The sequence below is a fragment of the Triturus cristatus genome, chromosome 1_2 (assembly GCF_964204655.1).
Source record: "Triturus cristatus chromosome 1_2, aTriCri1.1, whole genome shotgun sequence".
NCBI classification, from domain to species: domain Eukaryota; kingdom Metazoa; phylum Chordata; class Amphibia; order Caudata; family Salamandridae; genus Triturus; species Triturus cristatus.
Genome location: NC_140580.1, coordinates 836,495,929 through 836,520,812, shown reverse-complemented (window position 1 = coordinate 836,520,812; position 24,884 = coordinate 836,495,929). Strand labels below are relative to the sequence as shown.

General features: G+C 46.9%; 1 protein-coding gene across 5 annotated transcripts in view; it reads left to right on the top strand.

Moving 5' to 3' along the window:
- KIF17 (kinesin family member 17) overlaps nucleotides 1–24,884 on the top strand; it is a 449,007-nt gene that overhangs the window by 83,984 nt on the left and 340,139 nt on the right. For all 5 annotated transcript variants that reach the window (XM_085608962.1, XM_085608959.1, XM_085608958.1 and 2 more), the window contains exon 3: nucleotides 9,226–9,327. In XM_085608962.1, the coding sequence (XP_085465088.1) occupies nucleotides 9,226–9,327 (102 nt within the window). The remainder of the gene's footprint in view (nucleotides 1–9,225; nucleotides 9,328–24,884) is intronic.

Below are 24,884 nucleotides of genomic sequence, written 5' to 3'. Positions count from 1 at the left end.
GTCCTTAAGGAGCAGATATGCAGCGCATATATTTGAAAATATTTGGTTGAACGTTCTTAATTACTAATGGTGTTTCTAGACTAGGCCATTCCTATTAGAATGGATCTATATAATGTCTGTATTTCCCATATTTTCTTTCTTCTAGCTTTACATTTTTATTGTTGACTTACATGCGAGTTGTGCAGGGTGCTTTGTGTAAATAGAAAAGGATTGTGATCATCTGTTTCCTTGTACTCTTTTTATGTGCAGTACATTTGTAATTATACAAGATAACATCTATAACTCAATACACTGAAAACCTCACAGTATTGTAGACCAGAAATGCTGACTCAAACGTCTGCAGTGCACTATAAGTAAGACACTGATCAGAGTTGCCAATGCAAAAATGAAAATAATGAAACCAGAGATCATGGTCTTCAATGTTTGGTACACCACCCTGCACCCCAACTCAGTGAAATGTAAAGTGACTGTACTATCACTTAAAACAACGATGTGGACTGAACTCACTAAAATGCACAGGTGAAGATAGTACTGACCAGATAAAAAAACTAACAAAGTGCAGCACACTAAGGTGCCGATCACGATCCGGTAAAAAAATTCCCCGTACGACTCGTATCCGGTCTTTTTACCGTACGAATCGCACAAGTGCCGTACAAACTGCCAATTGCGATTCGCATGGTAGAAAGTCCATACGAATCGCATTGGGAAGTATTCCCCACACGTCCTCGGGTCGGAAAATGTGTCCGACACGTCCACGGACGATTTACCGTACAAATGTGAAAAGTGAAGTCCGACCGAGGAATTACGATCCATCCCGTGCGTCCGATGTTACAACCGTATGGAAAAAACACCGTCCGCACCGAACTCCCATAGCAACCATGGAGACATGTGCCCGCATACGCGCCGACCCCCCCCCCCCAGCCCCCGTACGTTCGAGTCGTACCCCCCCCCAGCCCCCGTACGTTCGAGTCGCTGGGGGTACGCACCGTACATACATGGGTGGGGGTACGACTCGAACGTACACGGGTGTACATACACGGGGGGTTCGACACGTACACGGGTGTACATACACGGGGGGTCCGACACGTACACGGGTGTACATACACGGGGGGTCCGACACGTACACGGGTGTACATACACGGGGGGTCCGACACGTACACGGGTGTACATACACGGGGGGGTACGACTCGAACGTACGGGGGCTGGGGGGGTACGACTCGAACGTACGGGGGCTGGGGGGGGTACGACTCGAACGTACACAGGTGTACATACACGGGGGGGTTCGACACGTACACGGGTGTACATACACAGGGGGGTTCGACACGTACAAGGGTGTACATACACGGGGGGTACGACTCGAACGTACACGGGTGTACATACACGGGGGGTTCGACACGTACACGGGTGTACATACACGGGGGGGTTCGACACGTACAAGGGTGTACATACACGGGGGGGGTACGACTTGAACGTACGGGGGCTGGGGGGGTACGACTCGAACGTACGGGGGCTGGGGGGGTACGACTCGAACGTACACGGGTGTACATACAGGGGGGGTTCGACACGTACACGGGTGTACATACACGGGGGGGTTCGACACGTACAAGGGTGTACATACACGGGGGGTACGACTCGAACGTACGGGGGCTGGGGGGCGTCGGCGCGTACGTACGGGGGCTGGGGGGGGGTCGGCGCGTACATACGGGGGCTGGGGGGAGGTCGGCGCGTACGTACGGGGGCTGGGGGGGGGGGGTACGGCGCGTACCGGGCCACCTACTCTGGTCGTTTCGCGACGTACTTCGCTTTTCCGGCACTTTTTTGGTGCCGTGAAAATATTGCCGTCCGGACTGCTGTCGGTTCGAATCGTGGTTCCTGGGTCGTGAAACGCTGCCTGACAGCGTCCCGACGTCACGTCGCAGCATTCCCGGAGCACATTCGTATGTTTATTTTCGTCGGTCGGTGTTTTTTACGATTCGTACGGAAATGGTGTTTCCGTGCGAATCGTAATTCCATGTTTGTGAAGTTTTACGACCGGGTACGAGTCGGACGGAGAAAACGCTCCGACCGACGGTTCGTACCCGGTTTTTGCCGGATCGTAATCGGCACCTAAACGTATTGACAAGGCTGAGAAGGTAAATATTAAATATCTGCCAATAGCTGAGATATCCCATTGTCGTAAAAAAAATCCCATGTGTTATCACACAACATTTTGAGAACTTACTGCCCATTTAAAAAAAAAAAATAACAATTAAAAATAGCCCCAAACGTCCTGTATCTTTGTGTATAACATCCCAGTGAGAAGGCTTTATCTTTCAATTTCAGACCCATAGAAATTGTTCAAATCAGGAAAAAAGGAAAATAATCCATCCTACTGATAAAGCCTTTTCTAGGCTAATGGATCAAGGAATTCCTACAAATGTTCACCCTGGACATTACACACCTTCTCCAGAGGTGCCAACACAAGAGAAATGCCCCTCACAACCAGAAGAAGGCCCCCACAACCAGAAGCAGGCAACCGTTATATTGCTTCTACAGATTTTGCAGGGTGGTGGGTGATATGGCGGGGTGGCCTCGCTATTTTCTTTCCAACAGATCTTAATCTGTTTCCCAGTAATAGATGGATCCAGTGATGGTCCTTTGGGGTACTCCAGTTGTTTCCACAAATGCCTCCTGATTTTCTCTGTAAGGATCGTGCCCAATGCCACTTCTGTGTTTGCGATGCTTACCTGTATTTCACCTTTAATCTCTCCCACTCACAGTTTTTTGTTATTCGTCCTTTGCTTGGTGGTAATTGAAAAATGGATGTGTAGTAACAGCATCTGGTTTAATGTCTGGTATACTAAGATTATTATATTTGAGACCAAGACAATATTTGGTGAAGGACATGTGTGTTTTGCTCTTCTGAAATTCTTTAGCAAGGTTCCAGAGTGAAAATTCTGGGGATCTGACTATATCTGAACTTGTCTCTCTCATTCACCTAATGGCTACAGTTACTGTTGTTTTCCAAAGATCTGAAGAATTCTTCCTTTTCTCCTAAGAGACATTGTAGTAGAACCATCACACGTATCGCTTGGACTATAGTTCCTGTTTCCTCGTGGATCTTTACCTATAGGTGAATATCTGCAGAGGAGTTGAATGCCACACATAAGCAGAATCAAAATGGTACAGTAGGCTCATAAGTTAGCTAAAAGGTGGACCATATTTGTGATCTGCAAATGTTTTACTAATGATTGGCTGTCGAAGGAATTGAATACAAGAATGCCTGCCTTACTTTTAAGGATTTGATGGGTTTCAACCAACATTATTTTTCATCCAAGATCCTACCATACTCCTGGTTCTCCCTTTAAATCAGGGTTACTTAACTCTCTCACTGTCCTTCCGTTTCATTTGTCGGGGATGGGAGGGGATCTTTTAGGGTAAAAACTATGCTTCTCTGAAACACACTTCAGATGCCCTTTCCTCTTCAAATAATTAGTTATTACTGAATAACACCACAGTTACTGCTTTAGCTACTTTCTTTCTAAACCTAGAATTGTGGTCTTTCCACACATGAGGAAGTTGCAAACATATATAGAACAGCACAGCTTGCTTCGCCATAACTAATTAGGACTGATAGCTTTGAGGGGGCTAAAAATGTCAGTAGTGAATTCCTCATAGGACCATCTCATCATCCCCTAGGAAGGCTGTCATTCAGCCCAGGTTGTTTTTGTTCTTTTGGCAGCAACAGTAGATCATCACATTCTAACAAAATGAGTGAATGGAGTGTCTTTGGAAATTTCTTGGAGTTGAGATAGTCATTCCTTAGCATCCAAATAAACGGGTTCTTTGCTTCTTTTGACATCCCTATCACCACTACTCTTCAACATTTACTAGAGATTATAAACCCAGGTTATCACTCACTATCAGTACTGTAGACAGATGACGCTCAAATACACCTTCATGTGGGAGACTAACTTGGAATAAAGCCAACATTCCAAGCCGCTTGACTCATTGGTCATTGGATTATAGAAAATTTCATGTACTTGGATAGTACTAAAACCAAAATTCTGTTGCAAAGGATAGATCATTCCTATTTAACAGACCTTTATCATTTGATGCAGCCTGATTCCCAAATACAGAACATTATTGGTAGTGTGAATTGATGACCGCAATCTCTTCTGTGTGAACCTACTATAATATCTAATTGACAGGCTACAGGGAGTGCTACTCCTGGTGGTGAGTTAAGTTTGACATGGAAGAAACACAATCATAACATAACCACCTTAAAAACACTCTATTGGCTCCTAGCCACACCAGAATTAAATTCAAAGTAATTTGCCTTATGCACAAGAGTTTTAGTAAAAGAGCCAGAGTACATGCAGAATGAGGATTCTCAACTAGATCCCACTGACTAATCTCTGGCCAAGACAAGACATAGAATAACAAAGGCATGTGGCAGATTCCTCAGTGTCCAAGGCCAGTACTCTGTAACTACTTCAGCTGATTCACAAGAGCACAACCACTTCTATGGGTGAGGACTGATATAGAAGCACAGAAGCTGATTAACAAAGGATGACTAGACTTAAACTGTTCATAACACACAGCATAACTGTACGCACTCCTTACACAATTCCCCCACTGTTGTCCTCACTGCTTACTAATCTTCCAAGGAAGAAGACACAATCCCACTTCTATCAGAAGCTGACCTGACACTTTGAAATATTAGACTACCCATTCTCCTTTCACCTGATATCATGTTTCTGATGGATACATCTTCCTGCAGATTTCTAACCTTATGAATATCTTCCAAGCACCAGACTGGTCTGGAAACGTTTTCCCCTAACACTCCAGCATCGCCAAGTGAAACAAGACGTCGCCTTCCTGACGGAGACCTGGCTGAACCCCTCCTCGGCACCTGACATCGCCATAGCCATCCCGGAAGGCTACAAGATCACCTGCAGGGACCGCACCTACGGAGTAGGAGGAGGAATCACCATCGTCCACAGGAACACTCTCAGAGTCTCGACCAACACCAACGACACTCTCAGCACTGCCGAACACCTGCACTTCCAGATCCACACCGACCCCAACACCACCCTCAGAGGAACTCTCGTCTACAGACCCCCGGACCCCGACCACAGTTCAGCGACTCCATCGCCGACCTCGTCAGCACACACGCCCTCGGCTCCACGGACTACATCCTCCTCGGGGACATGAACTTCCACCTTGAGAACAACAACGACACCAACTCCGCCACCCTGATCGACAACCTCGCCAACCTTGGACTCAGACAACTTGTCACAACACCCACCCACTCCGCCGGCCACACGCTTGACCCCATCTTCTCCGCAAGCCCCCACGTCTCCTTCAACCACACCACTGAAATCCACTGGAGCGACCATCGCTGCATCCACTTCACCTTCCAGAAACCCACCACGCATCACCGCACCCAACAGATGCCTCGCCGCTGCTGGAGCGAAGTCACCGAAGACCGCAGACACCATCACCTCATTAGATCCGCCATAAGAGCCGCCTTCAAAGACCGGGCCTAGACAACAACGCACACAACAGCATAGAGCTCTTCAACTTCGTGAAGGAACTCTCCAACCCCAGCTCCAACACCAACAACATCCCACCTTCGCAAGACCTGTGCGACTCGCTGGCCACCTTCTTCCATCGCAAGATCGCAGACATCCACAACAGCTTCAACGCCACGACTGCCCCGACAACCACTGAGACTTCCGCCCCCACGACCACCATCCGCACCGACAGCCTGCTCTCCTGGACCAACATAAACAACGAAGACACCATCAAGATCGTGAACACCGTCCACTCCAGATCCCCATCAGACCCATGCCCACACCACATCTTCAACAAAGCCAGCACCGCCATCGCACCCCATCTCCGAAAAGCCATCAACATTTCCTTCGAGACAGCAACCTTCCCAGAGAGCTGGAAGCACACCGAGATCAACGCCTTACTCAAGAAACCCAAGGTGGACCGCAAGGATCTCAAGAACTTCCGGCCCATCTCCCTGCTCCCGTTCCTGGCGAAGGTCATCGAGAAGTCCGTCAACAGACAACTGACCCGCTACCTTGAGGAGAACAGCATCCTGGACCCGTCCCAGTCCGGGTTGCGCAGCAACCACAGCACCGCAACTGCCCTCATCGCCGCCACCGATGACATCAGGACCCTGCTAGACAACGGAGAAACCGCGGCCCTCAGCCTCCTGGACCTGTCAGCCGCCTTCGACACGGTCTGCCACCGCACACTACGCACACGCCTCCACGACGCCAGGATCCAAGAGAGGGCCCTGGACTGAACCACCTCCTTCCTCTCCGGCAGAACACAGAGCGTCCGCCTCCCCCCCTTCCGCTCCGAAGCCACCGAGATCATCTGCGGCGTACCCCAGGGTTCATCCCCTAGCCCAATGCTGTTTAACATCTACATAGCACCACTCGCCCACGTCGCCCGACTGCACGACTTCAACATCATCTCTTACGCCGATGGCACCCAGCTGATCCTCTCCCTCACCAAGGACCCCCACACTGCCAAAACCAACCTCCACGAAGGAATGAAGGCCGTCGCCGAATGGATGAGGAACAGCAAACTGAAGCTGAACTCGGACAAGACGGAGGTTCTCATCCTTGGATCCACCCCCTCGGCCTGGGACGACTCCTGGTGGCCGACCGCACTGGGAACAGCTCAAACACCCACCGACCACGCACACAACCTAGGGATCATCCTCAACTCTACCCTCTCCATGACTAAGCAGGTCAACGCCGTCTCTTCCTCCTGCTTCAACTCACTCCGCATGCTGCAACTGCAGGACGTATTACTGCTTTCCCCACACTGACTAATCCGGGCCGAATCATGCGACTCCAGCCATTTATAGCCAAGAATCCTGCAGACCCACTTACCGGGATTACACAGCCAGAATCAGACTCTGGCTCAGACTAGGCTGTTACTGATCAATCAATCCCCCCCCCCTTCCCACACCATGTCCTGATGAAGACCCGTAGTGACTACCAAAGGGAGCACACCGTGGGTTGAAACGTCGACGATACTACTAGGCACAGATTTACCAAGACCATACATACTAAAAGAAGCATTTACAGCCAGTAGGGCGCTTGGTTTTTTGTCTGACCTCAAAATAACTTTGTCTTTTCCCTTGTATATAAATCTTGTAACCACCTTGTACATATTGCACCAAGTTGATCACTAAGCACCTTTGTCACATGAGCACTATATGTATATATTTGACCTATTTCTGAACAGCCTCTTTGTACTTTTGAAAAATGAATATATCTGAATTAAGTAATTCTGATAAAATGCAAAGTGGATATACATAAACATTGTTATTCTGATTATTCCAGATAACGCTTCCTATCTGGTTAGGCGTGTGTTTCATTCATGTTCCATTGATATTTGGTTTATGCGACTCTTTATGCGCAAAGATAATTAAACCCGACAGAACCATCTCCATCTGTCGAATGTCATGTGGCTTTTTGGACGCTACTTTCACACCTTATGAGAAATGTCAAGAATAACTGTTACCAGCCTTCTTGACCACACAATAAAAAAAACCCTTCTCAAACTTGGTCAGCAATGCTTGGAGGCTCCCAAAAAGAACTTGAAATAGTCCTCAATTCTACAGACTCCGTGGCTTGATCTGTCAGCATGGCTGTCGTATGCACTATTTTTCAGTGGGTCATCCTCTGTATCAAGATTTGCAACGCTCTGGCCAAGAAAGACCTTCTGTAGGTCATACATGCCCACTCCACGAGGGCCATGACTGCCTCTGCTGCTATCATCAGGGGTGCCTGGTGCATGGTAATTGCTGGGTGGCCATGTAGTCATCTTTACATGTTTTTCCTACACATTATTCCTCACAGTTCTGGTTGGCAGTGATAGATTCTTCGCCAGGGGTCTGTTCTTGATTAATGAATGCTACTCCATGCCAGTTTGTGAGGGGTGTTGCTTTGGTACTTCGTCATAAGGTGAGGAATATGTGGGAAGAAGTATCCATCAAAAGAAATAGGCATTGTCTTTGGTGATGATATTTCAGGTGGATACATAACCTTTTTGCAGATTCCTCACCACTCTCATGAGTTAGTGCCATGATAACAAGATTGTTGTCGTTGATGCTCTCACAGTTCCTTTCTGCATGCCTCAATAGGGTGTGGGAAAAGTAACAGGAACTTACACCAAAGTGCTGGTTGGTGCCTAATATACCCCAGTGTCAGAGTTTTGACTGAAGCTACATGGGACCACTTGGGAATCTGGGAACATTATGTATCTACCAGAAATGCCGTTGCTGACGGTAATGTTTTCCTCACTGCAGAGGTATCAACATCTGAAAGCAAGCATCTATAACACATTATTCTGAAGTTTCAGAAATGTGGTATCCTGGTGCTATGGAAAACGTCTTAAATAAAGCTGAACTAACTTTGCATCCTAGAATGGTGATCATTTTGCTACCTTTGCATAGTCTGAATTGTGGCTTTTTAGGACCTTGAAGAGGTACTCTCGTACAAGAACTTCCCACAAATACTACATATGTTCAAACAACGTGGTAAAATGAAAATGAGTAGAAACTGTTAGCCACCTGTTTTATTTATTAGCAGTTTAATATAGGGCAGTCAAGACCCAAAAGGTAGCAAACAACCTCCCAGTGGAACAGTTTGATAATAACAGTAAATACTTAGTAGCATAGGGTACAAACACATTATCAAAAGGTATACATGTTGAACTCTAAAAAGAACAATAAAAGTAAACACAATCTTTAGAGAACTATTAGCAGTGGTGATCCTGGGGAGAGAGGTGATTCACTGAACTGACTAACTAGTGTAGATCTATATCTGTTGGAAGTGGAGCTGAAAGAGCAGGGCTTTCATTTTTTTAAATCATGTGTCGTAGTTGTCCTAATGGCCAGTGGGATAGAGGTGCCCGCCCTCAGTGTGCTTCCAAGAAGGATTGCTTTAGTGTTTAAGACTTTTTAAGAGATGATATTACAAAGATAAACATACCTGTGTGATGGCTGTCTCAGATGACAAGATTCTTGGCAAGATGGGGGTTTCTGAAAATAGTGCCTAATACATGATGGAAACTAGTGCCTCAAAGTAGAGCCACTTCAGAGAAATCAGAATTGGTCAAAATTGGTCAAACTTGGATGAAGGATGGGACAGTCAAGGAGTCCAGAGAAGAGATCTGACTAATGAGGCTGGTATCTTGTTTTCTTGGCAGTGTGCAGAGAACACAAAGTTCTTGGTCAGAGCTTCATACTTGGAGATCTACAATGAGGAAATTCGGGATCTGTTGGGTGAAGACACCAAACTAAAACTAGAGGTAAGATTGAAAATGACTTTGTTTGGTTGAACTGAAAGACTGAGCGGCTGTCTGGGCTGTTGAGAAGGCCTAAAGAGTAGTGAGGACAAGGACAGATGATAATTGTGTGATTTGGCTTGCTTGTGCAAAACATGAATGCAGTATTAGTGAAACCAGTGCTTAATTTAAGTAGATGATTACTAGTGGGGCCCGCAGGCATTAATTTTTTGAGACCAGGACTTATTTTTCACCATCAGACTTTAACCAAAGTCAGGAGAGAGAAAGGTATAAAAGGGAGAAAGACCGAGGAAGAGAAAAATAGGAAAACGGTGACAAAGGGAGAAAGCAGGCATGAAAAAGAATCCAAAGGAGCGAGATGAAGGGGCAAGGATGATGGAGTGGTTGTGGATGAAGAGGCATTTAGGTGGAATCAATACCGTGCAGTCTTGGCATTCGGCAACCTGACCTTCAGTAACACTGGCAGCGGGCTGCCGAAGATTAGTTTGGACCCAGGCACTCATTCTTTTACAAATTAAACACCAAAATGGTGAACATGATGTGTGCCACAGATGACTAAAAGACTATAACACAACCTGTAGGACATTGTGGAACTGTGAAAGAGTAGTGTTAGCTAACTAGAGGTGAAACTGTAACATATTGGAGTTCGGGAGTGATTGAAGTTTGGTGGTACATGGAGTAACATCTAAATGGTGGAAGGAGTAGGAAAAGGCCATATACACAAATGGATGGTGTTTCATAAGGAAATTGTACTTGTTAAACTGAAAAATAATAGATTTAAGAAAAGCTGCTTTACTTTCTTAAAAATTATCTTATCCGTTTGTTTTCTGATATATCTGTTTGTGGTGTTACATCTTTCTGATACATCTTTTGATAACCATTTGAGAATATGTGTGACTTCTTTACATCAGTCAAATAGTTTGTTCTCCTGACAGAGGTTTTAGAGAATTTCAGCACATTAGATAAGATATATTTCATATGTGAAGTTACTTAAGAAGCATTGCAAATATTTGAAAACATTATAAATTCACTATCTGCCAAATTTAGTTAAAAAGTGCAGCACAGTATAATTCACTTGCTTGCTATACGCATATGCCTCTGCTCTTTTATACACAAACAAAAGACAGTTTATCATGAGACTTAGCTTTACAATCAACACTGAATCACAAACTAAGTAACATCAGTATTAACAAGCATTTACAATGCAATAAGTCTCGCAATTGCAAGATTTTGAGCTATTGGCAATGTAAATGGCAATGTCTTTTATAATATCAAAAGGCATTGTCATTTACTATACCAATAGTTCAAACTTTGGCAAAAGTGATACCTATTGTATTGCAGAGTGCAGTGTATGTGAGGTGGGCCCCACGCTCACCAATAAAGTTTAAAAAAAAAAAAAAAGAAACAGGGCGGTGTCCCTAAAGCTGGCACCGCGCTCAACGTGAAAGTTTAAAAGAAACAGATTGCAGTGTCCCTGAAGCGGGCGCTGCGCTCAACATGGAAGTTTAAAAAAAAATTAAACTGAGCGTGGTGTCCCTAAAGCTGGCACCGCCCTCAGCATACAAGTTAGAGCAGCATAGCGCTCATTAAGAAAAGCGGCCACCATTGTCCTGTGTGGGTGATCTAAAAATAAAAAAAGCACCCGCCATTGTCCCCATCAGTGTCAATAAACAAAGTAGTGCTCACCGACTTATAATGCAGACCGTGTAACAAGCCAAGTAAAAGGTCCAGCTGTTATGGGAGGTAACAAATGCAGACAAAGTGGTACCAAGGAGGGACTAACAAGCCTATTTACGAATCAGAAGCCAGTATTTACGTAGGACAGTGACACAAGCCAATGACAAATATGGGTGAAGAGTGGGCGGGGCTTCCAGTGCATACTCCAATACATCATGCCTTGCAGAGCGAGCAGTGAATGTGCGCTGCTGCTAGGCTCGACCGAAAAATTATGATTAAACAGTTAAACCCCAACTATGGTGGAGCCAAGTTAACTTCTTTAAATGGCTCAGAACTTCATCCACGAATTTGACAAGATACCTCATCTCAACTGAGGAGTAGACCAACTCGCACATTTTACAAATTTCTCATGGCTTGTGCTGAACTCCATACTATCGAACAAGGGTTTCAGCCATAACTTACGTTCATGATTTAGCTCTGAGCAGTGACCAAGCCATGTGCACTAGAGATTCATTTTCATAATGGCAGAGCTGACATCAGGAGGGTGCAGGCTGCCTTTATGACTATTCTACACTAGGGATTTGTAAAACGCGTGGCCACCCAGTCGTGCCACGTTCAGGCACCAAACTCACTGAGTTAGACAAACAGCCAAGTCTTAAGTTGCTTTCTAAAACTAAGTTTCTCTTCCATCTAAAGTCAACAATTGGGATAAAAAAAAAATGTATATTGTGTTTAATTGCTAATAGAATTGATTTAAACAAATATGCATGGCTACAAAGTGCTGCCTGGCTGCTCGCCTTTGCACTCCCATTAAAAAAAAAAATCAGCTTTTAATTTACATTTCTAAGATGGCCATCAGCCATGTTGGGTTGATAAATTAAAAATGGCAAAAATATTACTGGTTTTATAACAAACAAGAACCCAGCCGTCACATTTCGAGTGCTGTAATTACTTCAACAGACTAAGAACATTCTCTGGTTCGAATGGTCTGAAGTATTTATTTACTTCTCTTTTAAATCTTTTTTTGCATGTTCATATCATTTGCGAAACATGTAATTCTGAAAGACACACCACCTACACCAATGATCTACACATATATGCACAATGTACAAAACATAAAGATGAGTACCTGTTAGATTCCAGATTGTGACAAAACTTTGTTATGTTTTAATCCTTGATTAACAAGATGTTGTTTGCCGATTGCGAAAATAATTCTGGGCACAAAGAAGAAAGCAGGATTTAGGCTTCTATTTTAGGCACGGGAAACTTAATCAAGTATGAGCGAAAAATAGATGAGAAACGGTTTTTACACTCAAGATGTGTTAAAGCAAATGAGCGTAATCAGCCGTGGCGATGTGGTAATTCAATATGGACTTTTATCAATTCGTTTTCCATTGATTTGACTTCGACGTCCAAAAATGTTAGACTTTTTTTACTCTTGGAAAGAGTAAACTTTCTTGTTAATCAAGGACTAAAACATAACAAAGTTTTGTCACAATCCGGAATCTTAACAGGTACTCATTGACTCCCTGAATAACGAATTGTAGTGTTGTTTATAAAAAAAATTGGAGAGCGGGGTAGTTACACTTGAAATTTTCTGGATCTTTTGTTCCAGATTTTTTCCAGTCCAAAGCCCTGAGAAGAACCCCGAAACCAACATGGGGCTCGAAATGCGTTGGCGTTAATTTCTACTGGGATAAAACACTTACTGAACATTACTTTTCTGTTAGGAGCGAGTTGTAAAAAATCCCTCGCCCCGTCAGACTTTAAACATGTACCCAGTAGGCAACAGCCCTTGCAGTTCAAATGAATTACTATAATAAATAATTACCCAAATGGCTGTTGCGTTGAATGTTGACTGGATTTAACCTTAATGCAACCTCATTAATGTTGTACCTTGTATATATTGTATGTGTATCTTTATGTTTTGTACATTGTGTATATATGTGTAGATAATTGGTGTAGGTGGTGTTTCTAGAATGACATGTTTCGCAAATGATATGAACATGCAAAAAAAAGATTTAAAAGAGAAGTAAATAAATACTTTAGACCATTCGAACCAGAGAATGTTCTTAGTCTGTTGAAGTAAAAACAGCACTCTAAATGTGACGGCTAGGTTCTTGGTTGTTATAAAAGTTGTATAGGCCCTTCCCAGATGCCCTTGGGCCAAACCCTCCCTTGCTTTTGAAAAATATTACTGGGGCATCGTATGTATTTTTCGCATCTTGGATTTTTTTACTGAGAAAATCCTTTATAAGATGACTTCCCATACAGCTGCATGCCTTGAAATGCATGCATGCGCATGTGATGTAACACACTAATGGACATTTTCAATGAGCTAATACAAAGAAGCATTGACATTGACAATAGCTAGCCTGTTGAAGGCAGGACATATGAGTTTTGCCAATGCTTGTTTGCCTTAGCTGTCTCATAATCGTCCTGGTATGAGGTATTCTTGGGGCTAGTGGCTATGTTCTGCCAAAAACTTGTTTTTGTGACATTTTCTTCCATGTCACGTTTATGTTTTACTTTTTCTTTATATTTCTTTTTATTAAACAAGTGCCTCAGACACTGTACAGTACAATACATAGACAGAATGAAACATGGCAAGCCGTGATTTGAAGAATTCATTCTGAATCTGTTGACAATGCAATATTCAGCCATTGCATAAGGCTATCCAGTTCTACCTTTTACATCTCAGCAACACAGCCTTCATCCCACCCCCCACCCCCCAAATTTTCCCCGATGAGTTAACTCCTATAATTTATCAACGCATCCCAGATCTTTTCCCACTTGTCAGGGCAGCCCCTACTCTGATAGATGGTCCTTTCTGCCAGGTGACACCAGTCTATAAGTCTCTTTCACAGGCTCATCAGCTCCCCATGTTCACACAATATTCCTCTTTGCCACTCCATCTGCCAGCCTGAGCCATATTTTTGCGTATTTTGGCCAGTCTATCTCTCCCGTCACTCCCAGTATATGCCATTGTGCGTCAGCCGAGACCTGTGAGCCCACTATTGTTGTCATCACTCGGGCAACTCCTTTCCAGTACTGTGGGTTGAACTTTAGGGCAGGACCATAAAATGTGGAAGAAGGCGCCCATCTCCCCACATCCCCTAGTGCACTTGACTGAGTCGCAGCAACCCATACGATGCTTCAGTGTTCTAGGGGCATATGATCTGTGTATGATCCGAAGTTGTATCACTCTGAACTGCGCCCGTATGACAATTTCCCTGGGGTTCTATATGGCTTCCACCCAGTCATCGTCCTCTAGAAGTCCTACATCTGATTCCCATGCCATCCTTATGAGGCCCATACAGTCTGGGGAATTATTCATAATTTTCCAATATGTTGAGATAGCTTTGTCGATTATTGGATCAAGTAGGAGTCTGTCCTCTAGCATGGAGTATTCAGGAAGCAATTTCCCCCCCCCCCCCCCCCCCCGATACATGGCCCTGGTGTGCGTGTCTCAGTTGTAGGTATCAGAAGTATCCCACCCCCCAAATCTGGTACTCTGTAATTCCCCAAATTCGATCATTGTCCCACTGTGCCAGACATCTCTCAAATGTTCTATCCCGATGAGCTCCCACTTATGAAATCCTTGCAGACTCCGAAACTTGCCCAGCATATCGCAGTCCCAGAGGGGGTCTGCTCCGTTAACCTAGCACCCCAGCCTAATGATTTTGTGGCTTTCTTCCATACCCGTACTACCGTCTGTGTGTGTGTCTTGAGCAACTTGTCACGATTCTTACTATATAGCACGGTCTGATAGCCGCCATTTCCCGTAGCTAGGCGGTCTACTCAGTAGGCGGACTCTGAGGTTGGCGTGAAAACCCAATTGTTCATGTTAACGAGATGAGACGCCAAATAATAGTCCCTAATGTCCGGTACCGCCAGACAATCCTCGTAGGCCCCCTGCTGCAACTTGCATAGTGTGATACGTGGGCTGCCGCCTCCCCACAGCAGGGCACGTTGCTCTGCCTGGAAGAAGGCCTCCTGCATCTGGTATGGGGTGTTTTGCGGTGCATACTACAGGCAGGTGAGAGCCATCATTTTGAACAAGACCACTCTCCCCATGAGGCAGACCGGCAGACGCCACCAATGGGCCATGTCTTCCTGCAACCTCTCCAGTTGAACGTATACATTTCATTTCATAAATTCCTCCTTTGACTTAGTGACCCAAATACCTAGATACTTGAATTCTTCTCTGTGAACCAGGGCAGCGCATGCCAACGTCAGAGATGGAATCTCTCCTGTCAGGGAGAATAACAGGGACTTGTACCAGTTTATCCAGTAGCCTGGGTAACTTCCAAACAGTTGGAAAATGGGAATGAGTCTGTGAAAGGTTTGACAGGGTTTATGTCTATGTATAAGGATATGCGCTTCCCCCAGCTGCCCCCTACATCAATGCCCTGCACAACCGGGTCCCCCCGCACCCATGCCGCCAGCAGCTCCAGTGCCAGCACGAAGAGCAGAGGGGAGAGTGGGCACCCATGTTATGTGCCACTTTACAACAAGAATAGCCTAGTGATCGCCCTGTTTACCTGGACCCTTGCCAGCAGGACGCAATATAGGAGTTTAACCCATGCACAGAACTGCTGCCCGAAACCCATTCTGGAGAGACCGGCGAAGAGATATGGCCATTCGATACTATCTAATGTCATTTGCGCGTCTAGAGACAGGAGCGCTGCGGCCTCGGTCGGTCGATTCGGTACCATGTGCATGACTCCATATAGGCGGCGGAGGTTCAGTCTGGTGCTTCTGTGCGGCATAAATCCTGACTGATCAGGGTGAATTAAGGTGGGCATCACCGGGCCTAGTTGGTTGGCTAGCACCTTTGCCAGTACCTTAACCTCAAAGTTAGGTAGGGAAATGGGTCTATAGGAGCTACACAGCTCAGGAAATTTCTCTTTCTTTGGGATGACTACAATGGTTGCCAGCCTTAGATCCACTGGCAGCTGTCCATCTGCCCTTGCAGTGAGAAACATATTCATCATTTGTTGGGCTACGCTCTCTGCCACACATTTGTAGAGTTCTGCAGGGAGCCCATTTGGACCCGCTGCCTTCCCAGACTATAGGTCCCCAATGGCCCCAACTATTTATTCGTTCATCAGTTTGCAGTCAATTGCTTCCTCGTCTTCCGTCGAGAGTACCGACAGTGGAATGTCACTGAGCAGTTCGGTACTATCATTACCTGTCCTCCCCGCACTATCATTACCTGACCTCCCAGAGACCAGTTGGTACAGCCCTTCATAGTAGGCTGTGAAGGCCTCCGCTATGTCAGTGCCTGGCCTCCTCGGAGGGCCATCTGGAGTCTGCAGCTTAGTGCATGTACTGATGTCTCTGAAGCTAGACTACAATTCGGTTTTACCTTTAAACATTCCAAAGCCTCTCTAATTTCAATTCTCGCACATGAATCAATGAGAGATTCGTGACACTGTTGTGCAGAAACTCATTGTGCTACAGGAAATCCCACTTTGGTTTTCCCTCTGTAGGGGAGTGGATGTTCTCCTGAACTATGTTGATCTAGTGACTGCGAGCATGGACCTTGCAGCGTAAGCAGGGTCATTTTCATTATAGTCTAGCAACCTGGTCATCTGTCTGCAGGATAGTGTCACAGCTGTTGTGTGTTTATTTAGGATTTCATCACGATTTTTATCACTGGACTTCGCTTGTTCTCCTCCCAAGTGAAAGATACAATTCCCCGGTCAATATTAACACAATACTTCATCAGGATGACTTAAGACAATAATAGTGTTAGAACTGAGTTATCTATCACATGTCTGTTTGCTGCTCCAAAACCATCTTGTGGTAACCCAGATACACAAGCAGCTGGCTGAAAGTGGTGCACACGGAGGTGCTTTCTTTTGCAGAGTTGGGCAGCAGTCTCTTCAATGGCATCCCAGTCAGACTCTGAGGCTCGCATGGTGGATTCCACTTTGCAGTCAGCCATCCTCATTGTTCGCCTTCAGTGCCCGGCATATCTCAATCTGGTGCCCTAAAGCAACTCTTAGTTGCACTATATAACCATTCACTACAAGGGGTGAGACCATGCCAAAATTGATGCCCCCTCTCACCCCCCGCCCTGGATTCAGTCTTCGTGTTAAGGTTTCCAAAGTGCTTGTTCAGTTTTCAGATGCCTGGCATTGGGTAGTCCTGAAAAACACTGCTCGTGCTACTTTCTAGATGTGATTGGGCTCCTATCCATGAGCAGAAAGTGGTGCCAAAATGGTTCTCCTCAGAAGTGTCATCGCCACAGTGGAGATCAACAATGTTCTTCAGTCTTGTCACTCTGCTTGAGAGAAACTTTTGCAAGACTGCCCTAATTGTGACCCACCCACTTTTGTTTACTATGTCTTTCCTGTGGCCCGAAGAGTTATCACATGCTTGTCCTCCATTGGAAAGGGAGCGCTGCTGTGGTCATGGTTGTAATAGTATGCTTGTCCATGGATGGCAGAGGAGGGAGGGGTAAAACCATGGCTCTGAACTGGTTGGGTAAGCACCCCCAGAGCCTCTCAGTTGTTCAGAAAGCAAGAGCTATTCCATACAAGCCTGGGAAGGGAGTTGGGGGCTTGAGATAAACCTTTTCAATGTTAGACTTATCCTTCTTCGTCACTCTTCTCTCTGCACACGTTGCAACACCAGGGGACAAACGCCAAGTGCCGTTGTTTAAAATACTCTTAATTGTAGCGTATTACTTAAGGTAATTTACAATTAGAAATAAAGTTTATCCAGACCACTTCACATACTGTTCTTACAAAATACTGTAGAAATATTGTAGAACTACGATAATCTTCGTACAGGTTATGTGATGCCTTACTACTTAGACAGGTGATTCTACGCTCTCTGCTATACCACTAATTATGGAAAACGTGAAATCAAATAGAGTTTGAGGTTTTCCCATTGAAATGCAAATTTCTGCCAAGAACTGCCAAAAAACGTTGTAAATAAATAGAAATAAAAGAAGGTGACCATGCCTTCCCAGCACAAGAGACGGGGAATCCATCAAAAAGGATGGCCGCCGCTCTTCATCAGGGAGAATGGTGCGCTCTAGCTCTTACCTCGTGAGGCCTCAGCCTACAACCACGTCGGGGGAAACAGTTTTTCCAAACCCTCACATAACTCGTCAGATATTGCAAGACCTGACTGCTCACGGCCTGTGTGGAGGTCGCTGTGCTTAAAGTTGCTGGGCAACACTGCTCTGCAATGTCGTAGATCTGGTCATACGGCACGCGGGTCAAAGTGCAAGATGTGCTGCTGTGGTTACATTCACGTGTGCCAAGATGCGAGGCAACGCCATCTTAACTTCCTATGAAGCTTCGTTCAACTGCATTGCTGCCGGCATTGTGTTTTTCCGAATCCCCTGGCAACAGGGTACACCCCGAGATGTGAGACATTGTGTGGAGTCATTACCAGCAGCAGAGTACCTCTGAAGCCACAGCCCTTCCTGTACCCTCATCTCTTGTCTTCCAAAGACACTTTCAGAACTAATACTTTCATTCTCATGCCCCGCAAGGAAGTTCGTTCATCATTGTAAATTTGTCATATTTTCTTGTACATTCCTCATCCTAGCTCGCTGTGTTTGATATTGTGTTTTTGCCTTCTATGGTTTTACCATACATTTTCTAGTCTCCTGTTTATTTTTGTAACGTTCTAATTTGTAACATTCTCCTCATGTAACGTAACTGGTTCTATTGTACAGCGCTCTGACACCTTTGGTAAAGTCCGCGCCATATAAAAATGCATTAAATACATAAATAAAAAATGTACCACGTGACCGAGTCTAATGACCAGGCCCTTGCCTTGACCCCGACTCCTCTCCTTCCTGAAAACAGAGCGCCGTTTGGCGAATCATGAGTCACCTATTACCCTTCCCCACCTCCACTCCATTTTCAGATGCGGACATGCGGTCCGGTTACACTGGTAAATTAATTTCCGAAGAAGAGGATGTATCGGAGGTCTTACTGCGCACCGATAAGAAGTGGGCAGGCGTCTGACTCCCAGGGGCACTTGCCAACACACAGTACTATTTTGCAAAGTGTACTGTGAATGCAAACTCACTGCCTTGGCCTTATTCCCCTCCCTGTTACCCTTCGCACACCTTCCTATCTCCTCTCCAGCAGACCCAGACCTCTCTCTTCTTCCTGCTCCCTGCCAGGCACCAAACATCAGCTGCCCAAAGCACATTATCCTGCTGTCCATTTATACTGCTGTTGGTGCGTGGGGGGCGAGCGCTGCATTCGCACATCTCATACTCTATTTATTGTTCCTTAATGTTCCCGCCCTTTGCTTCTTTGGCCAGCGCTATGAGGCAACCTTATGGTACCCTAAAACGCTAGACAGATAAGCGACATAACAATGAAGTCGTCTTCTATCTCTTTTGAAATTGCAGAGGCTTTATAATAAAGCCTCTGCTTTAAAATAGTATAACGTTTATTGACGTCTGTTGCTTGCTTGCTGTCGAGGGAGGTGTATACTCACGGAAGTCTGTGTGTCGTGGCAACACTGTCCTGTAACCCCCTTTCCTACAAAAGGCGGCTATCGCGATTTTGAACACACTCTTTTATCGGGAAAAACAGGAAACACGGTGTAACTTGCAAAAATCTGTCAGCGGACCATGGCCGAAAACTCGGTTCAGATTTTGTCACTCTCACGAAGGACCTCTCCCTGGAGCAAGTCTCACAGCTACAGTTCCGATAGGGTACTTTATTTGGTTAAGGGACTTGAAAATGAACACTGTGAGCCTTGAATCTCCCCGAAGCCGTTTTACAAGCAATCACACCAAACAGTGACCTTTTCACAAAGTTTCCGCTGGGTCATACCTGGTCCTCTAGCAACTTAACTCAACAGTTTAGAGCATACCTGCCTTTAGCGTGCTCACGAGAAGCTACAATCTTTCTCTTTCGTTTTAGCATTTAACGTCTGTTCAGATTCCATTCCCTAGCTGTAACGGGATTGCTACAGATGATGGTAGCAATCGAAAAGACTTCTTGTGGTTGTGGGCATTGTGAAAGCTTCCCTGGGAATGTATTCCGTCCATTGCTTATCATTTTGGTTTGTAACTTGCATTTCCTGGCTTTCTATTTGCTGGCTTTATTTTTAGGTTGAAGCCTACGAGGCAGCGCATCTGTCTTGGCGACATTCAGAAAGCTTCCCTGGGAATACATTCCGCTTATTGCTTACCACTGGCTTTGTGGTTTGTAACTCAAATTACCTCCCGTCCCTCCCGCGCTGTCCTTCTTAACCAATGAGGCCCTTTGCCTCCCCAAGACTCACCCTCAGCTTATTAAAAAAACACCCCCCACCACCTCCTGATCTTTTTTGTCTCAGAGTGAGACTTACCTTGGCTGTCTTCACCTCTATGGTGCGGCCGGGGGGATCATCAGGTGCTGGTCATGGACTGTGCGGTGCATCGGACGGTGATCACTGGCTGTGCAGCTGCCTCCTGCAACTCCTCATTGGAGGGCTGTGCAGCACTTGCGTGTGGACGCTGTGACGGAGTCCGGGGATCCACTGGTGGCTGGGGCTTTTATTTCATTTATTTATTTATTTGGTGTTTTCTATAGCGTGAACATGACCCTGCATAGGGTATCAGAGCGCTTTACAGTTGCATATCCACAAACAAAACCTTATGTTACCAAGTCATCAGTTATTGTACCATGACTAGATCTAAACACTAAGCTTAAAATACATATATACAAACCCACAACGGGTTAATGAACGACGAGAGGTAGCAAGAAAACAGTCATGACAGGTCTGTAGACAATAGCTATACAGTTGAAAATTAAGGGAGATATTGCCTCATATAGAACGATTTTGCTTCCTTTTTGAATGCCGCAATGGAAGGGATTCTTCTGTTAGGGGGGAGAGCGTTCCAGATTTTAGGAGCCGCCCCGGAGAACGCTAGGTCATAAGTTCTTTTCTTACAAAAGCGAGCCGGTTTCAGTAGTAGGCCTGCGTGGCTCCTGGAAAAACCGGCACCCTCGTGATAGAGTGAGTTTCTGGGCTAGGTAACCTGGTGATTTGTAATGTATCGCTTTGTGAGTGATGCATGCCAACTTGAATTGAATTCTTGCTTTGAAGGGCAACCAGTTGAGTGCTTTCAAATGAGGGGAGATATGGTCGAATTTTTTGGATCCAGATATTAGGCTTGTGTCTGCATTAAGACAAGCTTTCAGTGGGACTGTTGAGATCTTGGGGAGCCCAGCCAGAGTTGTGCAACCATACTCTATCCTTGATATGACCAGTGCATGAACTGCTGTTTTGAGATCTGTTTTATTTAAGAATGGTTTTAGTTTTCTAAGGTAGCTTAAATGGAAACAGGCATATCTGAAAGAAACACGTTAGTTAGATTCCTCACCTTAGAATATCCCCAGGCGTCAGACTGGATCCGGAAGATTTTTGTAGCAATACCCCTTGCGCGTCGCTAGGCGTCGTCTGCGGCTCCGCGTCCGCCGTTGGCGTCGTGCGCCGGAATGACGTCGTCGGAGTACTTAGACGCCGCCCACGCGCGCTGACGTCAGTTCTTCTTTTTTCCGCGCCAGTAAGCGCCGATCCGGGAGAGCTACCCCTTTAGTCAATTTTTAACTAACTTTTTCGACTCTTTTTGGTCACTTTCTCGACTCTGGTGCCGGTAGGATGCCTGGTTTCAAGGCCTGCGACGACTGTCACCGACTGATGTCGGTGACCGATCATCACCGCCGGTGCCTGTACTGCTTGGGCCTCGACCACGACGCGGAGTCGTGCTCCGATTGTATGGCCCTGACCTCGAAAGCTAGGCGGGAGCGGTCCCGCAAGCTTCTCGAGCTTCGCCCCTCTCGATCCCGGTCCAGGAGGAGGTCCAAGGATCGGTCGCGGAGCCGCACTCGACATAGTCGCTCGTCTGGCTCGAAGTCTTCGGGTAAGTCGAAGCGCTCCAAGAAGTCCAAGAGACGACACCGCTCTTCGGACTCCCCTCGCCGGTCGCACGATTCGGCCGAGGGTCAGGGTGGTTCCACCCCAGCGGCTCTGCCGGAGCCGCAGGCGCCGCGCAAGTCCCCATACCCGCCGGTCCCTGGGACTGACGCAACGCCGGCGGAGGTCAGTGCCTTCCTCTCAGCCATGAGGAGCCTGGCCCCGCCGTCGACGCCCGCTGGCGCGCCTTCGGGCCCCGCGGACTCGACTGGGCGACCTTGCGTGCCGGCGGCTCCGGCCCCGGCGCCGTTGGAGGCTCCGGCCCGACGCCGCAGGTCCCCGAGGGGTCCGAGCCTGGGCCCCCGTCGACGCCGGTCGACCTCGTCACGCCTCCTCCGCCGGCGTCGACACCGGTGCCACCTCCGATGCCGACTCCGGTCGACGTCGATCCCCGGTTCAGCCCCTGTCCGGTCCCGACGCCGGTGCGGCACCGCCCGACGCCGCATCCGACACCGCTAGAGACACATCATGTCTATCGACCGGCTCCGATCATTTCTCCTGTTTACCAGGAATCGGATGACTGGGGCGACTGGGAGGGGTCTGAAGACCCTATGGCCCTTCAAGGGCAACTTTCACAGGACTGGGCAGATGAACTGGGGGAGGCCAGTGGCTTGGATACCTCACCGGACACTGGATTCATCTCTCCTCCGACTGTGGCTTCGGAGAAGGGTGCAGCTTTTTCTGTGGTGCTGCGCAAGGCGACCGCGGCCCTTGGGCTTGAGCTGCCTGCCGTGGCTGTGAGGACTAACATCCTCACTGAGGTGCTTCAGTCTGCCGCATGCTCCACTGAGCCTCTGCTGCAATTCAATGAGGCCCTCACTGACGTTCTGCAGGGCACCTGGTCCAAGCCCTCCACAGTCCCTCCTGTGGATAGGAACGTTGCCAGGCGCCACCGCCCTGCTCCGGGCGACCCCACCCCCGAGAGTCTGGTTATCCAGGCCTCTACCTCACAATCCTCCTTCCCGTCCGCTCCTCCGGTCCGGGATTCCAAAAGACTGGAACAGTTCGGTAAGAAGCTGTTCTCCTCGCTCAGTTTGGGCCTGCGGTCTTTAAACACCGCCTGTCGCTTGGACCGTTATTCCCACTCTCTGTGGGATACGGTGGAGGACGTGCTGCCACTGTGCCCGGAGGAGGCCCGGGCACAGCTTTCCTCGGCTCTGGCCGATGGGAGAGATGCAGCGCGCCATGCCATCCGATGTGGACTCGACACTACGGACTCGCTGAGTAGGGCTGTAGGAAGGTGGATATCTGACTATGGTTACCCCCAACTTTTTGCCTAGTGTCTAGCTGGGTTTTCGACTTAGTTGGCCTGAGATCCTGCCATTCAGGGTCTCAGGCTGTCTGCTCTCTCTTTAAAATGGACTCCATGTACCCTAGGTACATACACAATTGGTAAGGATCACCTTATTGGAAACTGTACAGTGTACCCTAGGTACCCAGGGCATAGGTGTATCCTAGGCCTCCCAGGGGCTGCAGCATGTATTATGCCACCCCTGGTCTGGCCTTCCAATCGGACACAACTGGCTGATCACTCAGCTGGGGCAAGGTCGTGTAATCACCCCTTGCTTAGATATAGTATACCTATATCTACCCTTAATATAGACACATGTGTACCTATCAGCCACTCCTATGGCAGGCCTTAACAATCCTGGAGGCAGAGTGCTTGGTAACATGTGAGATGGTGCTCTAGCATGAGCTGAGCCTGTCTGCAGCTTTCGGAACCATGTCCTTATAGCTGTTCTATGATATAGCCTACCATATACTCTTAAAGTGCCTTATAATCTTAAACGGTTATGGTAACTATGGTTTGGCTTTATCAAAACATGTTGTGTAAGGTGTCTAACACTTTGAAATAATACCCCGATACCATTTCTGGTGATGAGGATGTTTTTCCCCCCCTTCTAGAGGGAGAGACATGTTAAAATCCTACTTTGCTGTTGTAGGAAGGTGGATATCTGACTATGGTTACCCCCAACTTTTTTGCCTAGTGTCTAGCTGGTTTTTCGACTTAGTTGGCCTGAGATCCTGCCATTCAGGGTCTCAGGCTGTCTGCTCTCTCTGTAAAATGGACTCCATGTACCCTAGGTACATACACAATTGGTAAGGATCACCTTATTGGACCCTGTACAGTGTACACTAGGTACCCAGGGCATAGGTGTACCCTAGGCCTCCCAGGGGCTGCAGCATGTATTATGCCACCCCTGGTCTGGCCTTCCAATCAGACACAACTGGCTGATCACTCAGCTGGGGCAAGGTCGTGTAATCACCCCTTGCTTAGATATAGTATGCCTATATCTACCCTTATATATAGACACATGTGTACCTATCAGTCACACCTATGGCAGGCCTTAACAATCCTGGAGGCAGAGTGCTTGGTAACATGTGAGATGGTGCTCTAGCATGAGCTAAGCCTGTCTGCAGCTTTCGGAACCATGTCCTTATAGCTGTTCTATGATATAGCCTACCATATACTCTTAAAGTGCCTTATAATCTTAAACGGTTATGGTAACTATGGTTTGGCTTTATCAAAACATGTCGTGTAAGGTGTCTAACACTTTGGAATAATACCCCCATACCATTTCTGGTGATGAGGATATTATTCCTCCCTTCTAGAGGGAGAGACATGTTAAAATCCTACTTTGCTGTTTAACTCTGACCAAAGCCTCAGCATCACAAAATGGATGCTGCTGCCACATACACAAGTCTGGCCTCCTGCTGCTGGGAGTGATCCCAGCCAGGGAGGCCTGGACAATAGGTTTCCTGCTTGGGGAGGTGCTAGCACCTCCCCAGACAGCCTTTAGTGTATTGGGGCAGGGTGGGCTGAAAGGAATGAGACATGCCTGGGGCACACAAGGTGTTCCTTGCATAGTCCAGTTCAAACCGGCGCTGGGGCACTCCAGCCCCAGCTCTGACGCGAAACTGGACAAAGG